The sequence below is a fragment of the Nothobranchius furzeri genome, chromosome 18 (genome assembly GCF_043380555.1).
Source record: "Nothobranchius furzeri strain GRZ-AD chromosome 18, NfurGRZ-RIMD1, whole genome shotgun sequence".
NCBI classification, from domain to species: Eukaryota; Metazoa; Chordata; class Actinopteri; order Cyprinodontiformes; family Nothobranchiidae; genus Nothobranchius; species Nothobranchius furzeri.
Window position 1 is genome coordinate 17,528,642 of NC_091758.1, and position 22,287 is coordinate 17,550,928.

Sequence of the window (22,287 nt, forward strand, 5' to 3'; positions counted from 1 at the left end):
AGTGGAAAGTGTGTTGTTTAAAGAGCAGATTGGTTAGTCTCGTCTAGGCGAGGAGGCCGGCGTGGTTTCCGGATGAGGTCACCACGTGGCCGTGTTAGTGAGTGGGATCAGGAGATTTGTGCTCTGATCTGTTCACAGGGAACAGGTCTATGAAAGTGAGCAGCAAAGAGATTTGATTCCATATGGTGGTTATAATATACTGCCACTCACTCAGGGGTCTACGTTCAAAAATGCTACATTTGAACAATTGAATAAAATGATTGGTTAGCCCTCTACTTCTACAGCAGAAGCAGGCTGATCAAAAGAACTGGATCACGTGATCGTGAACACGTTCCCTTCACCACTGCCAACGGGACCGGATCCATCATCTCACATAGACAGCAAGCTACTGTGTCCAGAAGTTCCTCTCTGGAGTCTATCGAGTAGAAACCCTAACCCAGAGAGTTAAAAGAATCAGTAGAAATAGCTGAAGCTCCTTTAATTCGTTTGAGCTAAAATAACAATTAGAAACTCAAAATAAAGCGAGGGTGAAAGGTCACTTGGTGGGTCTGGCAGTACATTATATTCGCATATGTTTTAATATCAGAGGGGAAAAGCTGTTGGTGGTGTTAGTGACCTACTTGCAGGCCCTGGTTAGCGTAGCCTAGACCCAGCTGCCTGCAGGCCACCATGGCTTCTTTGGTGGTCCAGTTCTCACCACAGATCAGACCCCATGTCTCTGTCCCATTAGAGTCCGAGCTCAGGACCTCAACACGGCCCTCGTGGCGTGTTCGTCCTCCTGTAATTCGGATCTAAGTGAGAATGAGGGGTTAAGCACCGTGAAGCAGGGTGTAGATACACAGAATTCAGATCTGAGGTTCTGCTGTCTGAAATGTAATGTTTGGATTATTTCAGTGATTATTTAGATTCCATGGAGTTTTTGTTCTGGCATGTGTATCTACACGAGGGCTGGTTAAGAAGAGCCACAAATCCTTCACGGTGAGAGAAAAGCGGTGTCAGAAAAAGTAAAAACTATTTTTGGGAATCTTAACAACTTTAAACGACACAACAGAGAACTTTTTTCTGACAGGACTGAAAGATTAACTTAAGATGTGAGATTTTGGTCCAACATTGCTTCTGTTGTTTTAAATTTCACATCTTTTTACAGACGAGAATAACAAAGAAGTTAAATCAGTTAAATGAGCACCTCACTGACAGAAAAAGCACAAAAATATTTCAGTACTAACATGAGCTGATGTGTTGCATTCATTCAGCCTTTCTACACAAGTGTGATGTAAAAACAAATCTCACAGGTTACAGTGATAACTCGGTTGTTTTCAAGTGGCGTTTTACCAGGTTATGGATCTGTTGTTAACAGCTCTTTGAATGATTGATATGCTAAGGGATAGGCTGAGTCGGACCAAGGTCAAAGTCGATTACTGTCATCTTAAAAAACAACTCCGATCTTAAATATTCATGCAAATAGAGTTTTATAAACCTTCCCCAAACAATAAATCCAGTAGGAATACTAAGACATTCCTCTTGGACGTACCTCGGACTGCACTAAAAATGCCACAGTTAGCTGCTAGTGCTGCTAAATGTGCTTAAAAAAACACAGATTTCTTAATAAATTACCATGTCATGGTAAATTCACAGGAATAAATAGTAAATGGCTTTCTAGAGTCCTATGAACCCCCAAGGTGCTTTACAACACAACAGTCATTCACACGCTAATGGTGATAGCCACAGCTGCTGGAGCACACTGATAGAAGTGAGGCTATCGTACACAGACACCACCAGTCCCCTGAACAACCACCAGAAGATAAGGAGGATGAAGTGTCTCGCACAAGGACATAATAGACTCTTCAGTAAACCATGTCGCCAATTTGCCACAACGCTGTAGCGGCATCCAGGAGTCTATAGGTCATTTATTTGTGGTCAGACCGCGACGGTAATGTGATGCAATCATGTCCTTTTATAAAAGATTATGTGATGGCGATATAAAGGGGATACGGGGGCGGTCCCTGTGCTGCCGTGGACTTCAGTGTAACTTGGGTGTAACTAGTTTTTTATTGCGATCAAAGCCGCACCCACCAGGTTTTTTAACAAGCTGCTCCTAAAGGTGTCTGTCTATCCCCCACAGTTCCCGTGCAGTCTCGGGTGATCTGAGCTCCAGCTCTAACAGAGAGAAGGTCAAGGAGCTCTGCATCGCTCCAGTTTATCATTTCAGCTGATTCTGACTACAAAAGCGGAACTTACTGACTGATTTTACTTTCATTTTCTATTTAGTTCCTGCCCGAAGCTCGGCAGTAACTCCCCACATGATTATGACACCTCCCTCTGTTGCATCAAGGTGTAATATGCTTTCACAAGTCTGGCATTGCAGCAATGTTACCACCAGGCGTGGCAGCATAAATGCCACAAAATTCCTGCAACGCCACGCTGCAATGGCGCTTTCATAAGGCACACTGCGACGGCAGGATTACACTGATTTGCCGGCATGGTGTTTCTTCTAACAAGGACACAATGACTGTGGCAGACTGAGCGGGGCTTGAACCAGCAACCCTTCAGTTACCCCACTACAACCGTTGCCTCACGGGAGAATAATACGGTTTAAAAACGTATTCTCGTGATCCACTAGGAAATCTTTAAGATCAGATTTGTTTTAAAATCTCAATTTTTGACTTTGGGTACTTACACTAGCCTTTAGCTTGTCAATCCACTAAGAAATAAAACCAGTCTTGTCAAAACAGGCTATTAAAAGAGCAATCTAAAGATCCAACCAAGCCATAACCTTCATACAGAACGAGTCTAGCAGTTAAAACTCTCAGCAGGATTGAAATGAGGCATTGTGGTAAAAAGGTTTGGTCTGACCGAGTTCTCGAGGCCCATGTAAGGCGTGTTGCAGCGGACCGCAGCATCCTCCACGTGTTTGCAGTCTTCAGCGGTGATGTTTTTAAATGGGCAGCTCCAGACCGACTTCTCGTTTCCAAGACACTTCACCTCGTTCATGTGGATCGGACCCATCCCTGTTAGAACAGATGGAACACGTCCTTTCAGAATGCAAATACAGTAAGTTGTTTGAGGGTGTAGAGTGGGATGAGAAAGGATTTAGCAGCCACGATTGTCCAAGCTGTCCCACTTGATAAAAGGTCTGTAATTCTCTTTAGGTACACTTCAACTGTGAGAAACAGAATGTAAAAAAATCCAGGAAATCCCATTAGCTGATTTTTAAATTATTTATTTGTATAGCTGTGCAGAAAAGAAACATTTAGCACCTACAAACAAGCAGGAATTCTGGTCCTTACAGACATGCTTCTTGAACGACAATCCTAGGGCTTCCCACTCCAGTCGCTTGGTTCCAGTTACATGACCCGGTGTTGTGTTTGTACCTGAACTGATCCGCTCTGACTTGTACCTACACTGTTTATTTTAGCCGCTTCTCTAATTATTGCCCCTTTATATGAATTGTTTTATCATGAGTATATTATTACTTCCTATATTTGCTTATCTCTTATTTTTATCTTCTTTTGCACCAAGTACCGCAGCAGTTTCCTAAAGTTGTGATTTCTCGCATATATGGCAACAAAACCTTCTGATTTTGATTCCGATTCTTCTTTTGTAAGAAGCTATTCCATCCTTCAACTGTTATCCGTATTAATGACACCTGTTCGCACCTGTCATCTGTGTAAAAGACACCTGTCCACACCTTCAAACAGTGAGTCTCCAACTTCCACCATGGATAAGACCAGAGAGCTAAGGACATTAGGGACAAGATTGTACACTTGCTCAGAAGTGGGATTAGCCAATTAAGGATAATCTCCCTAGACCTTTGGTTTCATGCAAGATCTCTCCTCATAGGGAACAAATGATCTTGAAAAATGGCAAGAAAACAACCCAGAACTTCACTGGAGGAACTGGTCAATGACTTGAAGAGAATTGAGACCAACAAAGATTACTAATAGTAACACTACGTCATCATTGATTTAAATCTTGCAGCACTCCATAGATGTTTAAGCCAGCACATGTCAAGACCCGTATTAAGTTTGCCAGAGACCATCTGGATGATCCAGAGGAGGTTTGGGAGTACTTTGTGGGTAGATGATACCAAGTGGTACGAATGCCATTTGCCTTGTTTAGAGAGAGGGGGGGATGCTGAGTTGCATCCTAAGAACACCATACCCACTGTCGAGCATGAGAGTGGAAACATTATGTTTTGGGAGTACGTTTCTGGAAAGGGGACAGGTTGACTGATTCATATTAAGGGCCATGTAACGTGAGGTTTGGGGCAAAAAACTTCCATCAGTGAGAGCACTGAAGATGAAATGTACCTGGATCTTCAAGCATGACAATGATCCCAAGCACACTGCCTAGGCAACACAGGAGTGGCTACATAAAACGCATTTCAAGGTTCTGGAGGGGCCTAGCCAGTCTCCAAACCTCAATCCAATATAGAATCTGTAAAGGGGGTTGAAAGTCCTTGTTGTCCAGCAACAGCCCCAAAACATCACAGCCTTAGAGAAGATCTGCATGGAAAAATGGGCCAAAATACCAGCAACAATGTGTGCAAACCTGGTGAAGACCTACAGGAAATGTTTGACCTTTGTCAACCCCATCTGAAACTCTAACCCAACCAATGTTACGTCACAAAGTATTGAGGTGAACTTTGTTAATGACCAAATACTTATTTTCTGCACCATTATAAAAAACTAAATCATACAGTGTGATTTCCTGGATTTTTTTACATTCTGTCTCTCGTAGCTGAAAATTAGACTTTTTATGTGAGAGAACTTGCAGTCAGTGCCCCAATGTAAATGTCCCCTTGAAAACATCACTTCATGCTACCATCCCATCATTTAGTACATTATGTAATTTCTGTGAATGGCTGTCCTTCAGCTCTCATTCCAAATTTCATGGAAGTTCATTGGAGCAGTGTACCAGCTGGTGGTCAGATATTAATCTTAGCCTCCCACAGGAATGCAGCTTCCTCTGCCGAGTCAAGTCTCCTCAGCCAGCTTTGTCTGAGGTAGGAATCATAGCACACAGAACCAGAGAAGACGTTCCCTCCCAGCGTTTCCCAGAACCGGACCTCAAAAGACGACTTGTTTCTACTTCAGGGAAACTTCTGGGATTCTTATTCAAGTAAACACACTTCCACCAGGTTAAGGAAAATTACTAATTAGACACACACACACACACACACACACACACACACACACACACACAGTATGTGTGTGGCATAGCCCACTGTGAAGTTACGTGACAGAACTTTTTTTTTGTTAGTTAATTATTTTTAAACTCAAACTTTTGAAATCAAACATCTTTAAACTTCTTGGAAATAAAAAGTTTACCCTGGTTTTCTAATTAGAACAGACCCTATGTAGCTTGGTGTGGTGTTTATTTACATTTTCAGATCAGCAAACAGATTTGATTTAAAGGATAAACAGAATAAATAAAAGTATTGATTTCAAATTATGATTTTATATGAAACCTAACTAGCTGTATCACCCTAAAAAGTCCTGGGGGAGACTCGTTACCAGTTACCACAAAGCTGGATCCAGTTGTTGCCTCTAAAGCCGGGCGTACACTGTGCGACTTTTTCACTCGTAGCACTCAGCTTCAGCTCAAACTGTACGACTTCCTCGCAGAGCAGATCTCACGAGTCATGTGCTCACACTGCACGACCCAGTTCTCGCATGCGACCTGACTGCTCACACTGTACGTCTGGTAGCAACACGTCGGCCCTAAAAATGTGCTAAAAATAGCAGTTTTTACTCAACACGTCAGACTTTTTTGTCTTGCCTGTTGTTCTTCGGGAGTGCTGCAGGAGGACACACAGGGATTTATGGGGGTTGGATGAGGAAAACGAAATAAAGAAAGTGAATCTGTGTTTTGTGATCAGTTTAATTTGACATGAACACGACAAACACGCTTTCTTGACAATCTTTGTGAGTAAAAAAACGTGTAGAAACAAAAACGAACAGCGTGTGTTATTAGGGAAATAGCGAGCGACCGGCCGGCGTTGATGCAGGATTGCGCGCGCATGCGCCGTGAGCGGTTCTGATACTTTTTGGATCGTAGCTGCTCGCAGCGCCGCTTCAACAGTGCGATACCCTCACGAGGGACGAGCGAAATATTAAACACACCAGAAGTCCCTGCGACCTCACGACTGCTGATCGGCGGCTGGTCACGTGGTGTTAATCGCCTCTCGTATATGGCAAGCCAAAACCGTCACAATACGCCACTTTCCCAACCCGTCTAGTTAAGAAATGGCGAAAAAAACGCCGTTTGATGTGCCAAGACGTCGTAAAATACGGCGAAAACTCTGCCAGAACGCCGTAATTTACGCCGTTCTGAACGGTCCCGTAGAACGCCCGTAAAATACGCCGTTTTTTCCGGACATTGAACGCCGTTTTTTACGTCACCCTAATCCCAGACGCGTTCTCTGTGTGGGTGGCGTAAAATACGGCGTTTGGTACGGACATTGAACGCCGCTTTTTTCGCCGTCCTGTGACATAAAACGCCGCTTTTAACGCCACTTTGTGACAGTTTTAACGCGTTTAAAATTCAACTTTACTCTCATTTATGCAGAGCCCTCCCCATGGGTTTCTCATCCTCTTAATTTAAACTCCAGTGACCCAATGAAAGACGAGGAGGTTGAGGCAGCACTAATTCATCCCAGATTCGCCGGGCTGTCGGGCTGTGCGGATTGCTGTTTTCTAATACAACTCGGCTCTGTTTCAACTAATTTCACTGTATTGAAAAAGCCTTGAAATGTAGTAATATTATCAACAATGTGTCAACATTATTATTTTTTCTGTCCACCTGTAAAAGGCAGAAACGCTGTTTCAGTCAGACCTGATGATTACTTAAAAGTGTGGCTGCCGTATCAGTCTGTCCTCGTGGCTCGTGAGTCCAGCTGAAACATCAGTGCTCTTTCTGTCCAAAACTCCATTCTTCTTAAGTTCATCCACTTTCAGTATTTACTATTGTGACTGTGTGTGTGTGTGTGTGTGTGTGTGTGTGTGTGTGTGTGTGTGTGTGTGTGTGTGTGTGTGTGTGTGTGTGCGTGTGCGTGTGTGTGTGTGTGCTGTCGCAACGTCCCGATTGATCATGCGCCCTGGCTATTTGGCCAAGGAAATGTTCCTTTGGCTGACTGTTAGAGCGTATGACTCTCACCCGGGAGTCTGGGGATCGAATCCCGCCCGAGCCCTCGTTTATCCACCTGGCCACACTATTGTTTTTTTTTTTTTTTTTTTTTAACGACTGTTATACTTGTCTTACAGGAGCTTCTGAAGATGTTCTGTCTTGCTTCTCCATCATCACTCTCCAGCTCCTCAGACCAGCCACTCCAGAACCTTCCCAGATCCAGGATCAGAGCACTTTAATTAAAGTTTGAAACATGTCTGCTTGTTGTTCTCCTATAGAAGCCTTAAACTAGAATTTGCTAATGAGCTTTCTTGGCTAAAATATGCTCTTAAATGTTTTTATTTACATAATCAAGAAACACGTTTTTCATTGCTGCTTCACCAAGACATGACTGAAAATGTCCTCATGATCCTGAAACGCTGGTTAAAACAAATTACTTTTAACCTCTTATAAAACAAACGTGTCTGTTGATGATTATGCCCACTACAATACTGAAGCACCTGCATACTTGCTACCGATTTGCTAACTTTCTGTAATATTTGATATTTAAGTTGAAAACATGAACTGCTGTAACACAAATTCCAAATGTTCTAGTTGAGCACTTGTTTCTAATCAACTAATCATTATTTCTGTGATTAGTCAGCTTTTTCCTTTTCAATAAACACATGGAAAAATTACAATTATCTTACTGAAAAATGGTTTAACAGTGTTGCACATGTATAATAATCTGCACTGGTTTTCACAGTTACGGCATTCTTCAAACTATAATAATAAAATAAAGTGAAAAGATATTTACAATTGATTACTTCAAGTTCCTACTATTTACATTTTATGCATCGATACTGTAAATGGCTGTTTACTAAGGCATACAAAGTCAGTGCCTGTACTTTTATTGGATTGGCTTAGTGTCTGGCTGCAGAAGCAGAACAGATCGACTGAAGCAACTGTCTCTTTAGGTTTTGAGCACTACAATTTATGAAAAATATTTACAAATTTATAATTAGATATAGATTTAGGAAGACATCGAATGAATGCAACATATCAGCTGGAGTTGTTCCTTCTGTAAGAATCTCTGGATGTTAAAAAGGTTTCTCGTGTTTGCACCTTATGACACAAAGCAGATCAGACTGTCAGGTCTTTGAAGTGATGCTTTTGGGCCTGGTCCCTGGTGGTTTCCAGACATTATTTAGTTTACAGATCTTTAGCTGCACATGGAATGTTCTCATACGGGTTCTTGCCTAGTAAGCAGGGGGTTGCCTCCTGTAAAAATGGAGATGATCAGCCTCATTTTGTCTTTCAGCACACTCCGTAAAGTCCTAAATTTAAAAAATGTGGTTTGTGGGAGAGGCTCATCTACTTTCTAAGGCTAACACTTTTAAACTCCTCTTAAGCACACACTCAACTTGTTAATAACTAAAAGGATTGTTCAATACCTGCTCAAATAAACAAGGCAATTCTACAGACTCGTGGATTTGTAAGTAGCATTAATGAAGAGTACAGGATCATATAGAACAGAAATATGTAGATTTACAAGCAAACTACCTGTGTACAGGCACTGACTTTGTATGCCTTAGTAAACAGCCATTTACAGTATCGATGCATAAAATGTAAATAGTAGGAACTTGAAGTAATCAATTGTAAATATCTTTTCACTTTATTTTATTATTATAGTTTGAAGAATGCCGTAACTGTGAAAACCAGTGCAGATTATTATACATGTGCAACACTGTTAAACTATTTTTCAGTAAGATAATTGTAATTTTTACATGTGTTTATTGAAAAGGAAAAAGCTGACTAATCACAGAAATAATGATTAGTTGATTAGAAACAAGTGCTCAACTAGAACATTTGGAATTTGTGTTACAGCAGTTCATGTTTTCAACTTAAATATCAAAATATTACAGAAAGTTAGCAAATCGGTAGCAAGTATGCAGGTGCTTCAGTATTGTAGTGGGCATAATCATCAACAGACACGTTTGTTTTATAAGAGGTTAAAAGTAATTTGTTTTAACCAGCGTTTCAGGATCATGAGGACATTTTCAGTCATGTCTTGGTGAAGCAGCAATGAAAAACGTGTTTCTTGATTATGTAAATAAAAACATTTAAGAGCATATTTTAGCCAAGAAAGCTCATTAGCAAATTCTAGTTTAAGGCTTCTATAGGAGAACAACAAGCAGACATGTTTCAAACTTTAATTAAAGTGCTCTGATCCTGGATCTGGGAAGGTTCTGGAGTGGCTGGTCTGAGGAGCTGGAGAGTGATGATGGAGAAGCAAGACAGAACATCTTCAGAAGCTCCTGTAAGACAAGTATAACAGTCGTTAAAAAAAAAAAAAAAAAAAAAACAATAGTGTGGCCAGGTGGATAAACGAGGGCTCGGGCGGGATTCGATCCCCAGACTCCCGGGTGAGAGTCATACGCTCTAACCAGTCAGCCAAAGGAACACTACCTTGGCTAAGTAGCCAGGACACATCATCAATCGGGATGTTGCGACAGCACACACACACACACACACACACACACACACACACACACACACACACACACACACACACACACACACACACACACACACACACACACACACACACACACACACACACACTGTCACAATAGTAAATACTGAAAGTGGATGAACTTAAGAAGAATGGAGTTTTGGACAGAAAGAGCACTGATGTTTCAGCTGGACTCACGAGCCACGAGGACAGACTGATACGGCAGCCACACTTTTAAGTAATCATCAGGTCTGACTGAAACAGCGTTTCTGCCTTTTACAGGTGGACAGAAAAAATAATAATGTTGACACATTGTTGATAATATTACTACATTTCAAGGCTTTTTCAATACAGTGAAATTAGTTGAAACAGAGCCGAGTTGTATTAGAAAACAGCAATCACAGCCCGACAGCCCGGCGAATCTGGGATGAATTAGTGCTGCCTCAACCTCCTCGTCTTTCATTGGGTCACTGGAGTTTAAATTAAGTGGATGCGAAACCCATGGGGAGGGCTCTGCATAAATGAGAGTAAAGTTGAATTTTAAACGCGTTAAAACTGTCACAAAGTGGCGTTAAAAGCGGCGTTTTATGTCACAGGACGGCGAAAAAAGCGGCGTTCAATGTCCATACCAAACGCCGTATTTTACGCCACCCACACAGAGAACGCGTCTGGGATTAGGGTGACGTAAAAAACGGCGTTCAATGTCCGGAAAAAACGGCGTATTTTACGGGCGTTCTACGGGACCGTTCAGAACGGCGTAAATTACGGCGTTCTGGCAGAGTTTTCGCCGTATTTTACGACGTCTTGGCACATCAAACGGCGTTTTTTTCGCCATTTCTTAACTAGACGGGTTGGGAAAGTGGCGTATTGTGACGGTTTTGGCTTGCCATACTCGTAACCCCCTGTACACTACACGACCGCTCGGCGCAAAACTCGCCCCGATGTCGTGGCTTCTCGCACGACTGGAAAATCGGCTCAAAAAAGTGAAAAAGTCGCACAGTGTACGCCCGGCTTTATCTGATTGGAGGGTATTTTGTTAAAGGTCTAATGAATTCATATGTCCTTCAGTTACAGCAAAGAGTCCCAGTCCTGAAGCAGCAGTGCAGCCCCAGACCATCACACTACCACTAACGTGTCTGACAGATTGAACAGAACACACACCTCACAGAAAGTTCTGCTTTTGTCTCATCAGTCCACAGCAGGTTTTTTACCAAGAAGTGTAGAGTTGTTGCTTTTTGAGGTTTTTAGCTTACTTCCTGTCGTCAGATAAGGTCTTGCTGAAATTATTTCTTAATGGTCTGGTTCTGGTCAGGTGGTGTGGGTGTGTCTGGTGGAACTGGACTTTGCTTTAAAATGTTGTGGGTAATTGATGATTTCATCAAGTGTACATATAGCTGTATTTTAGTTCATGAAAGTATATTTTATTTCTTTTGAAGGTGTAAGCCTCACCTTGTCCCATGCGTGCTCCAGTCAGGGCCTCCTTTGCGCTGCCGAAGCCCAGCTCCCTGCAGACCACGCTGGCTGACTGCAGGTTCCAGCGGTCGTCACACACGGTCCCCCACTCGCTGTCCTTCAGAACCTCCACCCGGCCTTCTCCCATCCTGGCACCTCCCTTCAGCCTCACGTTGCTCTACGTTTTGGGCCAAACATCACTGTAATTTACTGTTTCAAACACTTATTGGAATAAAAATTTGTTTTTGTTTCGCCAGGATATGGTTCTGAAAGACACTTTACCGAAACTTTGATTTTCTTTTTCAAACTGCTGTTTTGCGTGAAAAGTGGGCCGGGCATGCAGTTGACAACAGCGGGCATGCCTCCTGTACAGGGCCATGTGGCGTTGGGTTTGCTGAACTCCATGGGACAGGCTGCGAGGTGGACCTCGGTGCCGGTACAGCCCACAGAGTGAATGAGGAAGAAGTTCTTCTGACGCTCCAAATACAACCTGAAGAGGGCAGACAGACTGGGTCAGAAGAACAACTTGATTAAAGAATTTGTTCATTTCTGGACATAACGAGGTGAACAGTGCCCAGAACAAATGATCCATTATAAGCGTTATCTAAAATAATTTGTGAGTTTTATGGATGAAGTGTGGTTGGAGATCTTTTCAGACACCAAAATGACCCAAACACTATTTAATCCTCAGATTACCTTTTGCCAGGACTGCTCGGTTTATCTTTAGCTATGGATGACTTCCTGCAAGGTAAAAAGTGTTAGACTGCACAGTCAGGAGAAGAAAATGATAAAGAAGAGAGTCTTCTAACAAAACTTCTATAACACACACTTTATGTTAAACACGTTAAAGGTTTGTTGCAGCAGGACCTTTCAGCACAGCTGTATAAAGCAACAGAACAAACAGAAGACAACAGCATTAATTCTTCTGAGAACGTTCACCATGGAACCAGCTGAACCAGTGGAAAAAAATAACAAATATGATCAAAAATATATGTTCTTCTCCTTTTATTTTCCCATACTGGGCTGAGTTTTGGTTGTTGTCACCAACGCTGAAGTGGATCTGATGTCAGAGTGTCGGCGAGTCCTTATAACTTTTGCTCAGACGCACCAACATTTACAGACGGAGGCAAACGTTCAGAGCGTGACACGTGTTGATTCCTACAACTCTTTCGGTCAGATGTTTCTATGCTTACTGAAGCAGAATTACAGGTTATCTTAAATTTCATGAGCTTTAAGTGACCATTTCATTAAGATGATGCAAAACATCAATATTTGCATGGCAAATATAAACTCTTTGCATCAATTCACCCACTCTTCTTCTACATCTCTGTAGATGGGTTAGGGCTAACCCTAACCCTAACCCTGACATGTTGTCAGTCAGTGTTTGGTCCAGAGTGAGTAATGGAGGTCATTCTTCAACATCGGAGTGAACGACTTTCCACCAATCCTCAGCAGTCCATTCCCCAGGCACCAGTCTGTCCCTGATTGGTTTCTATGAGAGAAGTGGCTTCTTTCCTGCCGTTCTTTACACCAGAACATCCTCCAAAAGTCATCATCTCACTTAGCTGCAGACGGACTCACACCTGTATTGGTGCACTGGAGCCCTGCTCCGTCAGCTGGATCAGCTTTAGAAGAGGGTCCTGGTTCTTCTGGATTCAATGCAGGAGACAGTTCTGGTGATGTTCTGCTAGGCTTCCTTAGCACTCTGAACTTTTTTTCAATCATGCCATGAAATTGTTTCTTTTATGGATGAAGTTAATATTTCATGACAAAGATCGATTTTTTTTTATCGGATTGGCTCATTCTCCAAAACCTCAGACTTTGTGACAATTAAACTTGGCATCTTTCTCTAAACGTTTGGCTGACACGGCGGTTGGTAGAAATCATGTTGTTGTAATAATGTAATCAGCAAGTTTTTACTCTGACTGCAACATGAAATGTCACAGGTTTGTATCTGAGGAGTAAAAAGAGCAAATGTGTTTGATTCCCATCAGTTCAGGAATAAAAACAAAGCATTCATAATCGATTGAGCTCTTTTCATTTGTGCAAATCAGATTTAAATTTATGAGAACAGTTTTTATTTAGCTTCATGCTTCAATCTGTCCAAGAACTGAATCGGGTAGAATCTGCTGAGTATCAATGCAAAATTAGTCTAAACAGTAAAATACTTTCTGTGAATTCTCAGAATTCCTCAGAATATAAATCAAGAGATAACGATGCACTCCTATGAAATCAGGGAGAATAAATCCAGATTTAATTGTAAATTTGATCCCACCAAAACATGGGTAAAGACGATTGATTTTTTTGTTAATTTGTAGAACGTCTGTGTGCGTGAATGTTTTCATAAAATTACATCAAAAGGGTTTTTAAATGGCTGATATTTAAATCAAACCTTTTTTAACTAAAACATTTCTTAATTTACACTAAAAACAGGAAAGGCTTTAAAGAGGTCTGTCACTGAAAAACCATTTTTCATGTATTGTTTTTGAAAGAAATCAGTTACTCTGAGTTTAACATGAAGGCTGAACATGAAAATAGTCTCCTACACCTTTATCCTGCATTAGCTTCTGGTAGAAAATAGACTGTGAAACTAAAATTAAAAAGCCTGACAGATCTACGTCACACTGTCTCTTAACATTTATGGACTCATCCATATTGGCTTATGGGGGAGGCTGTTGTTGTATTAGCGTCCAGGAAACGGCAGAGAACATCTTGGCTAGTTGAAGCTAACCGTTAGCATTAGCAACTCCACCTCAGGTCCAGGCTTGTGTTATTTGTGGAGATAAAACATCAGCAAAGCATTTGCAAAGCAAACAGAGTCAATGGTAGAGTCATGCTACTGTTAGCCAAATCCTGTTGTCTGAATCTACACTGAACAAAAATATAAATGCAACACTTTTGTTTTTGCTCCCATTTTTCAAGAGCTGAACTCAAACATCTGAAAATTTGTCTACATACACAAATCAACCATTTCTCTCAAATATTGTTCTGAAATCTGTCTAAATGTGTGTTAGTGAGCACTTTTTCTTTACCAAGATAATCCATCCCACCTCACAGGTGTGACATATCAAGGGGCTGATTACACAGCATGACTAATGTACAGGTGTGCCTTACACTGCCCACAATAAAAGGCCACCCTGAAATGTGCAGTTTGATCAAACAGCACAATGCCACAGATGTTGCAACTGTGGCAAGGTGGAGAAATGAGGGCCCGGGCAAGATTCGATCCCCAGGCTCCCTGGTGAGTCATATGCACGCTAACCAGTCAGCCAAAGGGACATCCCCTTGGCCAAGTAGCCACAGCGCATGATCAATCGGGTCACAGTGACAAGATGCTCACACTGTCACATCTTCCCCCCTCTTTCCACAAGCATGTCCCCATGCTCTCGCGCAGGGTGCCACCACAAACTTCAAATCCATGGGCCTTCTTGACAGTACTACATGGATCCTGCCAACAACGTCAAATTGACAGTGTGAGCGTCCTGTCACTGTGACCTGATTGATCATGCGCCCTGGCTACTTGGCCAAGGGATCTTCCTTTGGCTGACTGGTTAGCGCACATGACTCTCACCCGGGAGCCTTGAGATCAAATTCCGCCTGGGTCCTCGCTTCTCCACCTTGCCACACAACCTTTGAGGGAACGTGCAATTGGCATGCTGACTGCAGCAATGCCCCCCCCCCCCCCCCCCAAAAGCAAAACTGTGCACGTGTTAGGGTGTCCTTTTATTTGTGCAAAAACAAAAGTGTTGCGTTTATATTTTAGTTCAGTGTACTTTCTCCTCTGGCTGACTTCTCTGTGCTAAAAGAGACGTACCGGTGCTATTTATCCTCAGAGGATGACTTACAAGGCATTCATTCTACTGAAGACCACTACGAAGGTGTTAAAAATATGAGTGAAAAACCTCTTTAAATCAGTAATTCATCAGCAACATTATTATTAATTATTCATTGTAATTGTTTTAGAAACTACTTGACACAAACATGCAACCTCAGAATATATAATAAATGGTGTCACCACAGAAACAACGGAAGAAAAAAGTGAGAGGGACAATCTTGCTGAACGTCTAACGTGGCAAAATCCTCCCAAGTGGAAACCTGGGTGGGTTAAAACAAACACAGCTAATTGTCTGCAGATTCTTCCAGATGCAGCTCTTGTCATGTGGACTCTGGAGCTCATGGCTCGAGGCCAGCTCCTCCACACAGCAGGCTGTAATGATCTGTAGCACTTCCAGCTGCTAATAAACATAAGGGACTGAGTTCTGGCACAGCGCACATACTCATCTGTAAAGTCACAACAATCCAATAATATTCCAAAAAAAATCTAATAAAAATATAAAAATCAACCCCAAACGTGAATCTGCACACTGTGCTGTGGGTTAGTAACTGGTTTGGACTGAAGCTTCTGTGCAGTGGCAGTTTTACTGGTTCAGTCATGGATATGGAACATTCTAGATAACTGATGTTCATCCATCCACATGCTGCTGAATCCAGGGTCAGCTAGCAGGAAGCAGGAGCTAATGGTTGTTATCTAGTCTAACAGGAAACCCACTGTCAATGAACAGATCAACACTGAGCAGACGGTGGGTTTTCCTGCTGCCGTCTACCTTCCACCAGCCTTTGGACTGGAGACCTTCTCAGCTGCTTGCTTTTTCAGTCTGCAACAGTACAACCATCACATTCCATCACACACAGAAAAAAGCTGCATACCAGCTCACATTTAACACATACGCAGAGTCAGTGGTGAAGAACATTGCTGAAATTCCTCAAGTCTCCCATATATCACTTTACTGACTTCACGTTACCAACTTCAGCAGGAGGCCTGAGCCTTCAGTTTCTGGATCCGTCCTTTTCTAGTGCCTGGATGTCCGACCTCAGATTGTTCCCCAGAGACTCACACATGGCTGAGAGAAAACAAGAGTCTCCCTTCGTGCTACTGTGAACCAGCTGAAGGGAGCGAGGGGAATGCCCTGAGGAGCTGCAGGAATGTGTTCACTCATACCGAACGGAAAAAGAACGTAGAGTCTGTGGACCACGGACATCAAGTGTAGGGTTTTATGTGTTTGCCTAATTCAGGTTTTTTTTTTAACATACTGAAAAAAAAAACTGTGAAAGCCATGATGTTTGATAGTTTCAGAAAAGCGTTCCACAAACACGAACGTTTTTGGGCAGATGGTAGAGAAGCTCTGCACACATTCCCTCTCACGTAAACACTAGATCTCTAACTTTTATCTTGTGGTTTGGTCAAAGCTTGCTTTAAACACAGGAACTGTGGGAATGGCAGAAACGGCACCAGACATCCCGTCATGTGTTAATGAGCAGCTTTCCACGGCAGCACAACACCTATTGTTGGTCCTGGGAAACACAAGCTGCTTGTTTCTGTGGTCAAACACAATTAAAGGTTACAGGATCTACGTCTGTTCCTGTTTCACCGGTAAGTCGTTTCACTTCTTCCTGCTAAGATAGTTCTTAAAGAATGAAATCAAAGAAAAACTAAGACATGGTTTTTGATGCCTTACTTGTCTTCTGCCAAGTCTGATACACTCACTGTCCACTTTATTAGGTACACTTCACCATCACCGGTTTGGACCTGAGGAAATCACTTACTTGTAAAAGTTCTTGTTGACCTTCCTTTCATGTGGGAATCCCAGCATGCCACAGACCACACGAGTGTTTTTGATTGTCCATCCCAGGTCACAAATCTGCGCCCAGCCATCTTTGTGTTTCACCTCCACCACGCCCTCCGTAATGGGCAGCTTCTTCTTGGCCGTGACAACAACTGGGCGGAGTCGCACCTCCTCCACCTTGCTCTCATCCACTTGTGTCTGGTAAAACAGAAAAGATGGGATTATCTTTGTTCCTGCAGCGAGAAACGCTGAGTCTAGTGCACAGACGGGTCCTGGTTCCATTTCCAAACTTAGATTCAATTTCTGTAAGGCTGGTGAGGACAAAGACGAGCCACAAGGGAAACAACACCCTGAGAAGATGGGTTCCTCTGCTGTGCTTCACTGAGGAACCATAGAGCCCTTTAAGAAAATTAAAATGTGTTGCTTTGTCCTTGGTTCCACTGGGAATGTTGCAGGGGATTATGGGACATTTGTAGGGCAGCTATCCACACATTCATCTGTTTTGTTCATTCTCCTTAGTTCTACATCCTCGTAAAGGTGACTCGTCAGATTTTCCATTCATATAAATAAGGGAGAGACTTGATTTTCAGTGGGATTAAGGAGCATATTTCCACACAAAAAAGATTTCACCAGGTTTTTATCTTCACCAGGACGATAGATGTTGTGAAATAGCTACAGAGTGATTCATAGCTAGGCTCTGCTTTTGCTCATGAGTTCTCCATGTGAGGACCAGATCTGCAGGGATTCACTTCCGCTGCAGCAATAGCAGAACCTGGCTTCAGACAGATCAACGTCTGGTCGCCAAATTTGATTAAGCCTCACAGAAGAATGGAGGAAGTTATGCAAATGAAACTTCATCACATAGTCTCTTTTCATAAATATTTTCATCAAGTCACATCTTTAAATCATCCAGTCAGAAGTTTAAAAACTCCTCCACCTGACTGTTCTGTGCAGCTCGTGGATATGAAACACATATCTGCACCTTGTTTCATTTACAGAGGAGCTTCTCAGAAACACTCGTTCAGCCAGCATTCCCACCAACACCTCCACAAATCCCAGCTGTGGGATCAAATATCACAAATCACCGGGTCCTCCTGTATTTATCAACTTAGACCTCTTTGATGAAGAAACAAAGACTAGCTCTCGTCATTCTGACTAAATTAAGCCGTATCTCTGCAATGAAGTGTTTAGATCATCAGATTTTAATTCAGATTTCTTGATATCCTGTTTAAAATCTGCATTGCAAGTGCAAGCACAAAAAAGGTGTCCAATAAAATGAGATCATCTACAACACTTTAACTCTTTTCTGGGAGCTTAGGACCAATCGAAGCTCTGATTCTGACCCCCACCCCTTCTCTCTGTCCAGATTAGAAAAATCTCACTGGCAGATTAACAGATTAATCAGGAGAACACCAAAGAAGCCACTGCTTCAACAGATGTGATCTAAGTGCCTGTATGTTGTATAGTGCTGTTTGTTGTTAATGAACTCCACAATCTGCAGTGATGAAAACAATCCAAACAACTTCTGAATGAATCCATTTGGGATCACTTTTACAGGAACAGCGCAAAGTCTCTCCTGAGTGCATTTCTGTCACTTACATCGATCACATTGGAGTCCACAAAGCCGGGAATCCTCTCATCTTTGCAAACAACGCCAGCGTCTTCGTCGTGAGTGCAGTCGCTGTTGCCCCAGCCCCGAGACTTACAGAATTCAATGCTTTTCTCACCTCCGTTACACAAAACGTTATCCAGCCAGATTTTACCTGCATCAGAAACAGTCGGTTACACTCACACCAAATTCCCATCAAACCACTTCTAATATGTCATCCTCAAAGGGGACTTATTATGAAATGCTCTATATATATCAGCTCTACGGTCGATATAAAACAAGTTCATGCAATTCTTTGAACTAAATCTCACATCACAGCACTTTTAATCTTGACGGTTTCAGAACCCTCTAGAATGAGCTGTTTTAGGGCGCTGTCCCTTTTTAAAAAAATGCTGGAGCTGGCCACGCCCACCCCTTCCCCACTCAGGCTGCTATGAGCTGAGAAGCTTCAATATTCAGGACGTGCTCGTAGTCTTGCATGTTAGCGGTGACTCTGGTCTACTTTACCCATTTGTGATGTCACAGTAGGGGACGTTTTTGAAACAGTTTGTTTTAGACACATAATTCCAAAAACCAAACACTGGCAGAAAACAGATGGGCTTTTTTCTCAATTGGAGTGTTTATAGAGGCAGCAGAGACCAATGGCAGCACAAAAGGTGAGTATCAGGATTAGTACCTTCATCGGTGACCTGCCAAAGCAAGTCCTATATATGTCTACTGCCCTCTAGTGGAGGATATAGAGGTGGTGAGGGTCGACTTTATCAATTCTTTACTGTTATAGAATTTAGTAAAAAAGTATTACAGTTACAATCACTATATTTATAATAATAATAATAATTATTATTATTATTATTATTATTCAGGATTTAAAGGGACTCCCTTTTTCTCAATTTTCTTGTCATGCATTCCAGCTTTTAAGAAATACCTAAAGTGTCACAGATTTAATTAGAAACTTCCTTTGAGACAGATTTTTACAAACAATTTGGTGAGAGAAGCCTCGATTTATTCCGTATATTTACTGCTGGTTAGATTCTCTCTCTGGGCTTTAAAATGACAAAGTGGGTTGGAAAAATCTAAATCTAGTTATTCACTAGTTCTGAGATAAGTATCTGTGTGCGTAGATAACCAAATGGGACAATCCATCGTTGACTCTCCAACTCTGCTGACACACAACCTAAACATTTTCCATAAAAACAGAAATCATGGATGTTTGCCATTATCAGCCTAAAGGGTTGGTCTTACCTTGACCTTTTCCATATTTGGCACTGTGGGTCCACCCTGTAGCTGAAACGAAACCCATCTGACGACAGAGAACGTTGGCGTTGGCTGTAGAGAAGTCGTCATCACAGATGGTTCCCCACTCTCCCTTATAAAACAGCTCTATCCGCCCCTCGTTGTGTTTCCGGGGATATCCAGCTAGTCTGACCTTCAGCCGTTCAGTCTGAGGGGATGATGATGGGGTTGGGCCCAGGTTGGTCCTGCTTGGTGGTGTGGTCTGGGTTAAACAACAAGGAAACCACAGCCCGAACAGTAGGGTGAGCACCAACTGTTGTCTGTGCCTGGGCTTTCCCATCGTTGTAGCTGCAAGAGAAAGAAAATGTCAACGTCAGAAAGCAGACAAAAGGGACCCTGGGTGGTGGAGCACACATAATGCGTCTTCATTTATATCTTTTTTCTTCAAAGGGAATTTAGTTATGCTCCGACTTAGTGTTGCTCACACAGGGGACCAGCGCATAGAAGTCAAGTCACATGATGTGCCATTACTTATGCGTTTTATGAACCATCTGGTCAGTGTTAATGTGAGCAAGACTACAGCAACCACCTAAAGAATGAGGCTCTCAGTCCACTCATGATGAGTCGATCATAAATCAGTACTGCCATTTTTCTCGTTAAACTGCAACATTTCTGATAAATTCTTGGGTTTTGTCTCTTGAAGCTGCTGTTGTCACTATACTCCACAAAGGCCTGCTGTTGATGAGTGCAGAACCAGACTCAGGTTGTTTCTTCGGAGACAGAAACACTGTGATGTGATGTGTTTGTACAACAACCACAAATTTAAGATTCCCTTTCCAAAACTGAGATTGAGCACATAGCCTGAGTCCAGTGTCACAGAGACTGGAAGGACACACACTTTTACAGAGCTTGGGTCGAGCAGCTAACTAGCTAATGTGTCTGAAGCTGCATTTTTCTAATTTATTATTTATTTTAAGAATTGTTCAAAAAATAAAAACATTAAAAACATAGAAGAGGATATCCAGGAGATATCCAGCTAGTCTGACCTTCAGCCATTCGGTCTGAGGGGAGCAAAGTAACAAACTTAGTTTTTCCTGCACCAGGAAGCAAAAACCTGATTAGATGAGTAAGCTAAAATGAGATGCACTTATATGATAAAACATCAGACATTTCACTCTTATTCATCCACAGGGACATGTCTCCCCAAGTTATGTAGCAGGTAGAGGACAATGAGACATCATGAGACCTCCACCTCTTTAACAGGATTTGTACTTTCCTCAGAAACCTGTTGAATCCTTTATGGGTCTTCTGCCCTCTGGTGGGGCCTCTAAGTACAACAGCTGGTGAGTGCCAATTAAATTTTAATTTTATGATTGACCTTTCAGATAATTACATCATATATTTTAATACATGTTTATGTAATCTCAAGAATAAAACTGGCTAAGAACTCAAAAATTTATCAAACTGAAGCCAGAGGTGATTCTAACATCTGCTGAACTCATCTGTGGTGAACTTATCTTAGTTGGTAGACTTTCATCAGCTGTGATCAGTTCTTTATGTTTGTTTGTTTGTTTGCAAAATGAAGAAAAAAGAAAAACACATTTATGTGAGTGAAAAAATTATAGGAATATTAATGTCTGAGTAGTAGCAACTGATGGAATCGTGAAAAGTTTAATATCTCAGTAATTTTTATTGTATAACTCAAACCATTCATCACACACACACACACACACACACACACACACACACACACACGAACACACGAATCTGTACGTGAGCTAAGACAACCCCAGGGTTCAGGTCTTATTTCCTTCCCTTGTTGCAGCTTGTCGCTGACCTCAGGGAGACTCTACAGCCACATCACAGAGAGCTGAATCAATGATCCAAATACCAGCCATAAATAATTGAGCCCAGATGGAAACCATCACAGCAACGCTTTGTAAAAACTAACATATTGAGCAAGTTGGTGAGCTTTCTAGCGTACTCAGCATAGTCATTTTCTTTCATTTGCTCAGCTATGAGCAGCTGGACTAAAACTAAAACTATCAAAAGGTCATTTCCAGATAAAACATTTCTCAAAAGTGAACCATATTGATACTAGAGAATAGAAGGTCAGTAAAAATAGTAATAGTAGTTACGTAAAATCCTTTATAAAGTCATAGAAAACATTAAAGCTTTATTTCTTATTCTGAGATTACAATCTCTGCTCATCACGACTCCCTTTGAAACTTTTCCTTTCTTACAGTGAAAGTGAAGGTCTCCCTTACCTTTGGAGGAGGAGGTTATAACGGTTCCAGCGGAGTCTGAAGATCCAGATCTAAACCCTCTCATAAAAATCACAGTTTTTAGTTTTAACTCATGCTCTCTATTAGACGCAGGTACAGTTTGTGAGGCGATGGTCTACAAACACCCAATTAGTTCTTAGGAACAGCCTTGTATATAAATTGCCAGCTGTGCAGCTTTCATTGAGAAGAAGGAGGAGGAGGCAGAGGAGGAGGACTCTGAACTAGGAGGGGCAAATTTATTCCCTGGAAAGACACTAACCCTTTTCATATGGCTCCGTAACGGGCTCTCCTCCTCCCTCATGAAACACTGGAAACCTGTAATGCCCTCATTTTGCAGCCGGCAGTCTGCCTATATGAGCCTGTGGAGGTGACACACACACACACACACACACACACACACACTTTCCCATCCTAACCAACAGATCTCAGCTTCATGTTGACAGCTGCCACATGTAGGAAAGT

General features: G+C 42.1%; 1 protein-coding gene across 7 annotated transcripts in view; it reads right to left on the minus strand.

Annotated features, from left to right (window-relative positions):
- Window positions 1-22,017, minus strand: part of loxl3b (lysyl oxidase-like 3b) — a 45,089-nt gene extending 23,072 nt beyond the window's left edge. For 2 of the 7 annotated variants that reach the window (XR_008563480.2, XM_054741852.2), the window contains exons 1-10: window positions 21,808-22,017; window positions 19,550-19,888; window positions 18,298-18,461; window positions 16,679-16,896; window positions 15,679-15,729; window positions 11,771-11,815; window positions 11,357-11,564; window positions 11,072-11,252; window positions 2,854-3,008; window positions 621-791 (exon numbers count right to left, since the gene is read on the minus strand). Coding sequence is in view for 1 of the 7 variants with exons in the window: in XM_054741852.2 (XP_054597827.2) it covers window positions 621-791; window positions 2,854-3,008; window positions 11,072-11,252; window positions 11,357-11,564; window positions 11,771-11,815; window positions 15,679-15,729; window positions 16,679-16,896; window positions 18,298-18,461; window positions 19,550-19,888; window positions 21,808-21,871 (1,596 nt within the window). In the remaining 6 variants the exon portion in view is untranslated. Of the gene's footprint in view, window positions 1-620; window positions 792-2,853; window positions 3,009-5,523; window positions 5,630-7,158; window positions 7,182-11,071; window positions 11,253-11,356; window positions 11,565-11,770; window positions 11,816-15,678; window positions 15,730-16,678; window positions 16,897-18,297; window positions 18,462-19,549; window positions 19,889-21,807 lie in introns of those variants that run through there. The other 5 variants (XR_011517242.1, XR_008563481.2, XR_008563482.2 and 2 more) reach the window with 5 other exon arrangements.
- Between the last annotated feature and the right edge of the window lie 270 nt (window positions 22,018-22,287).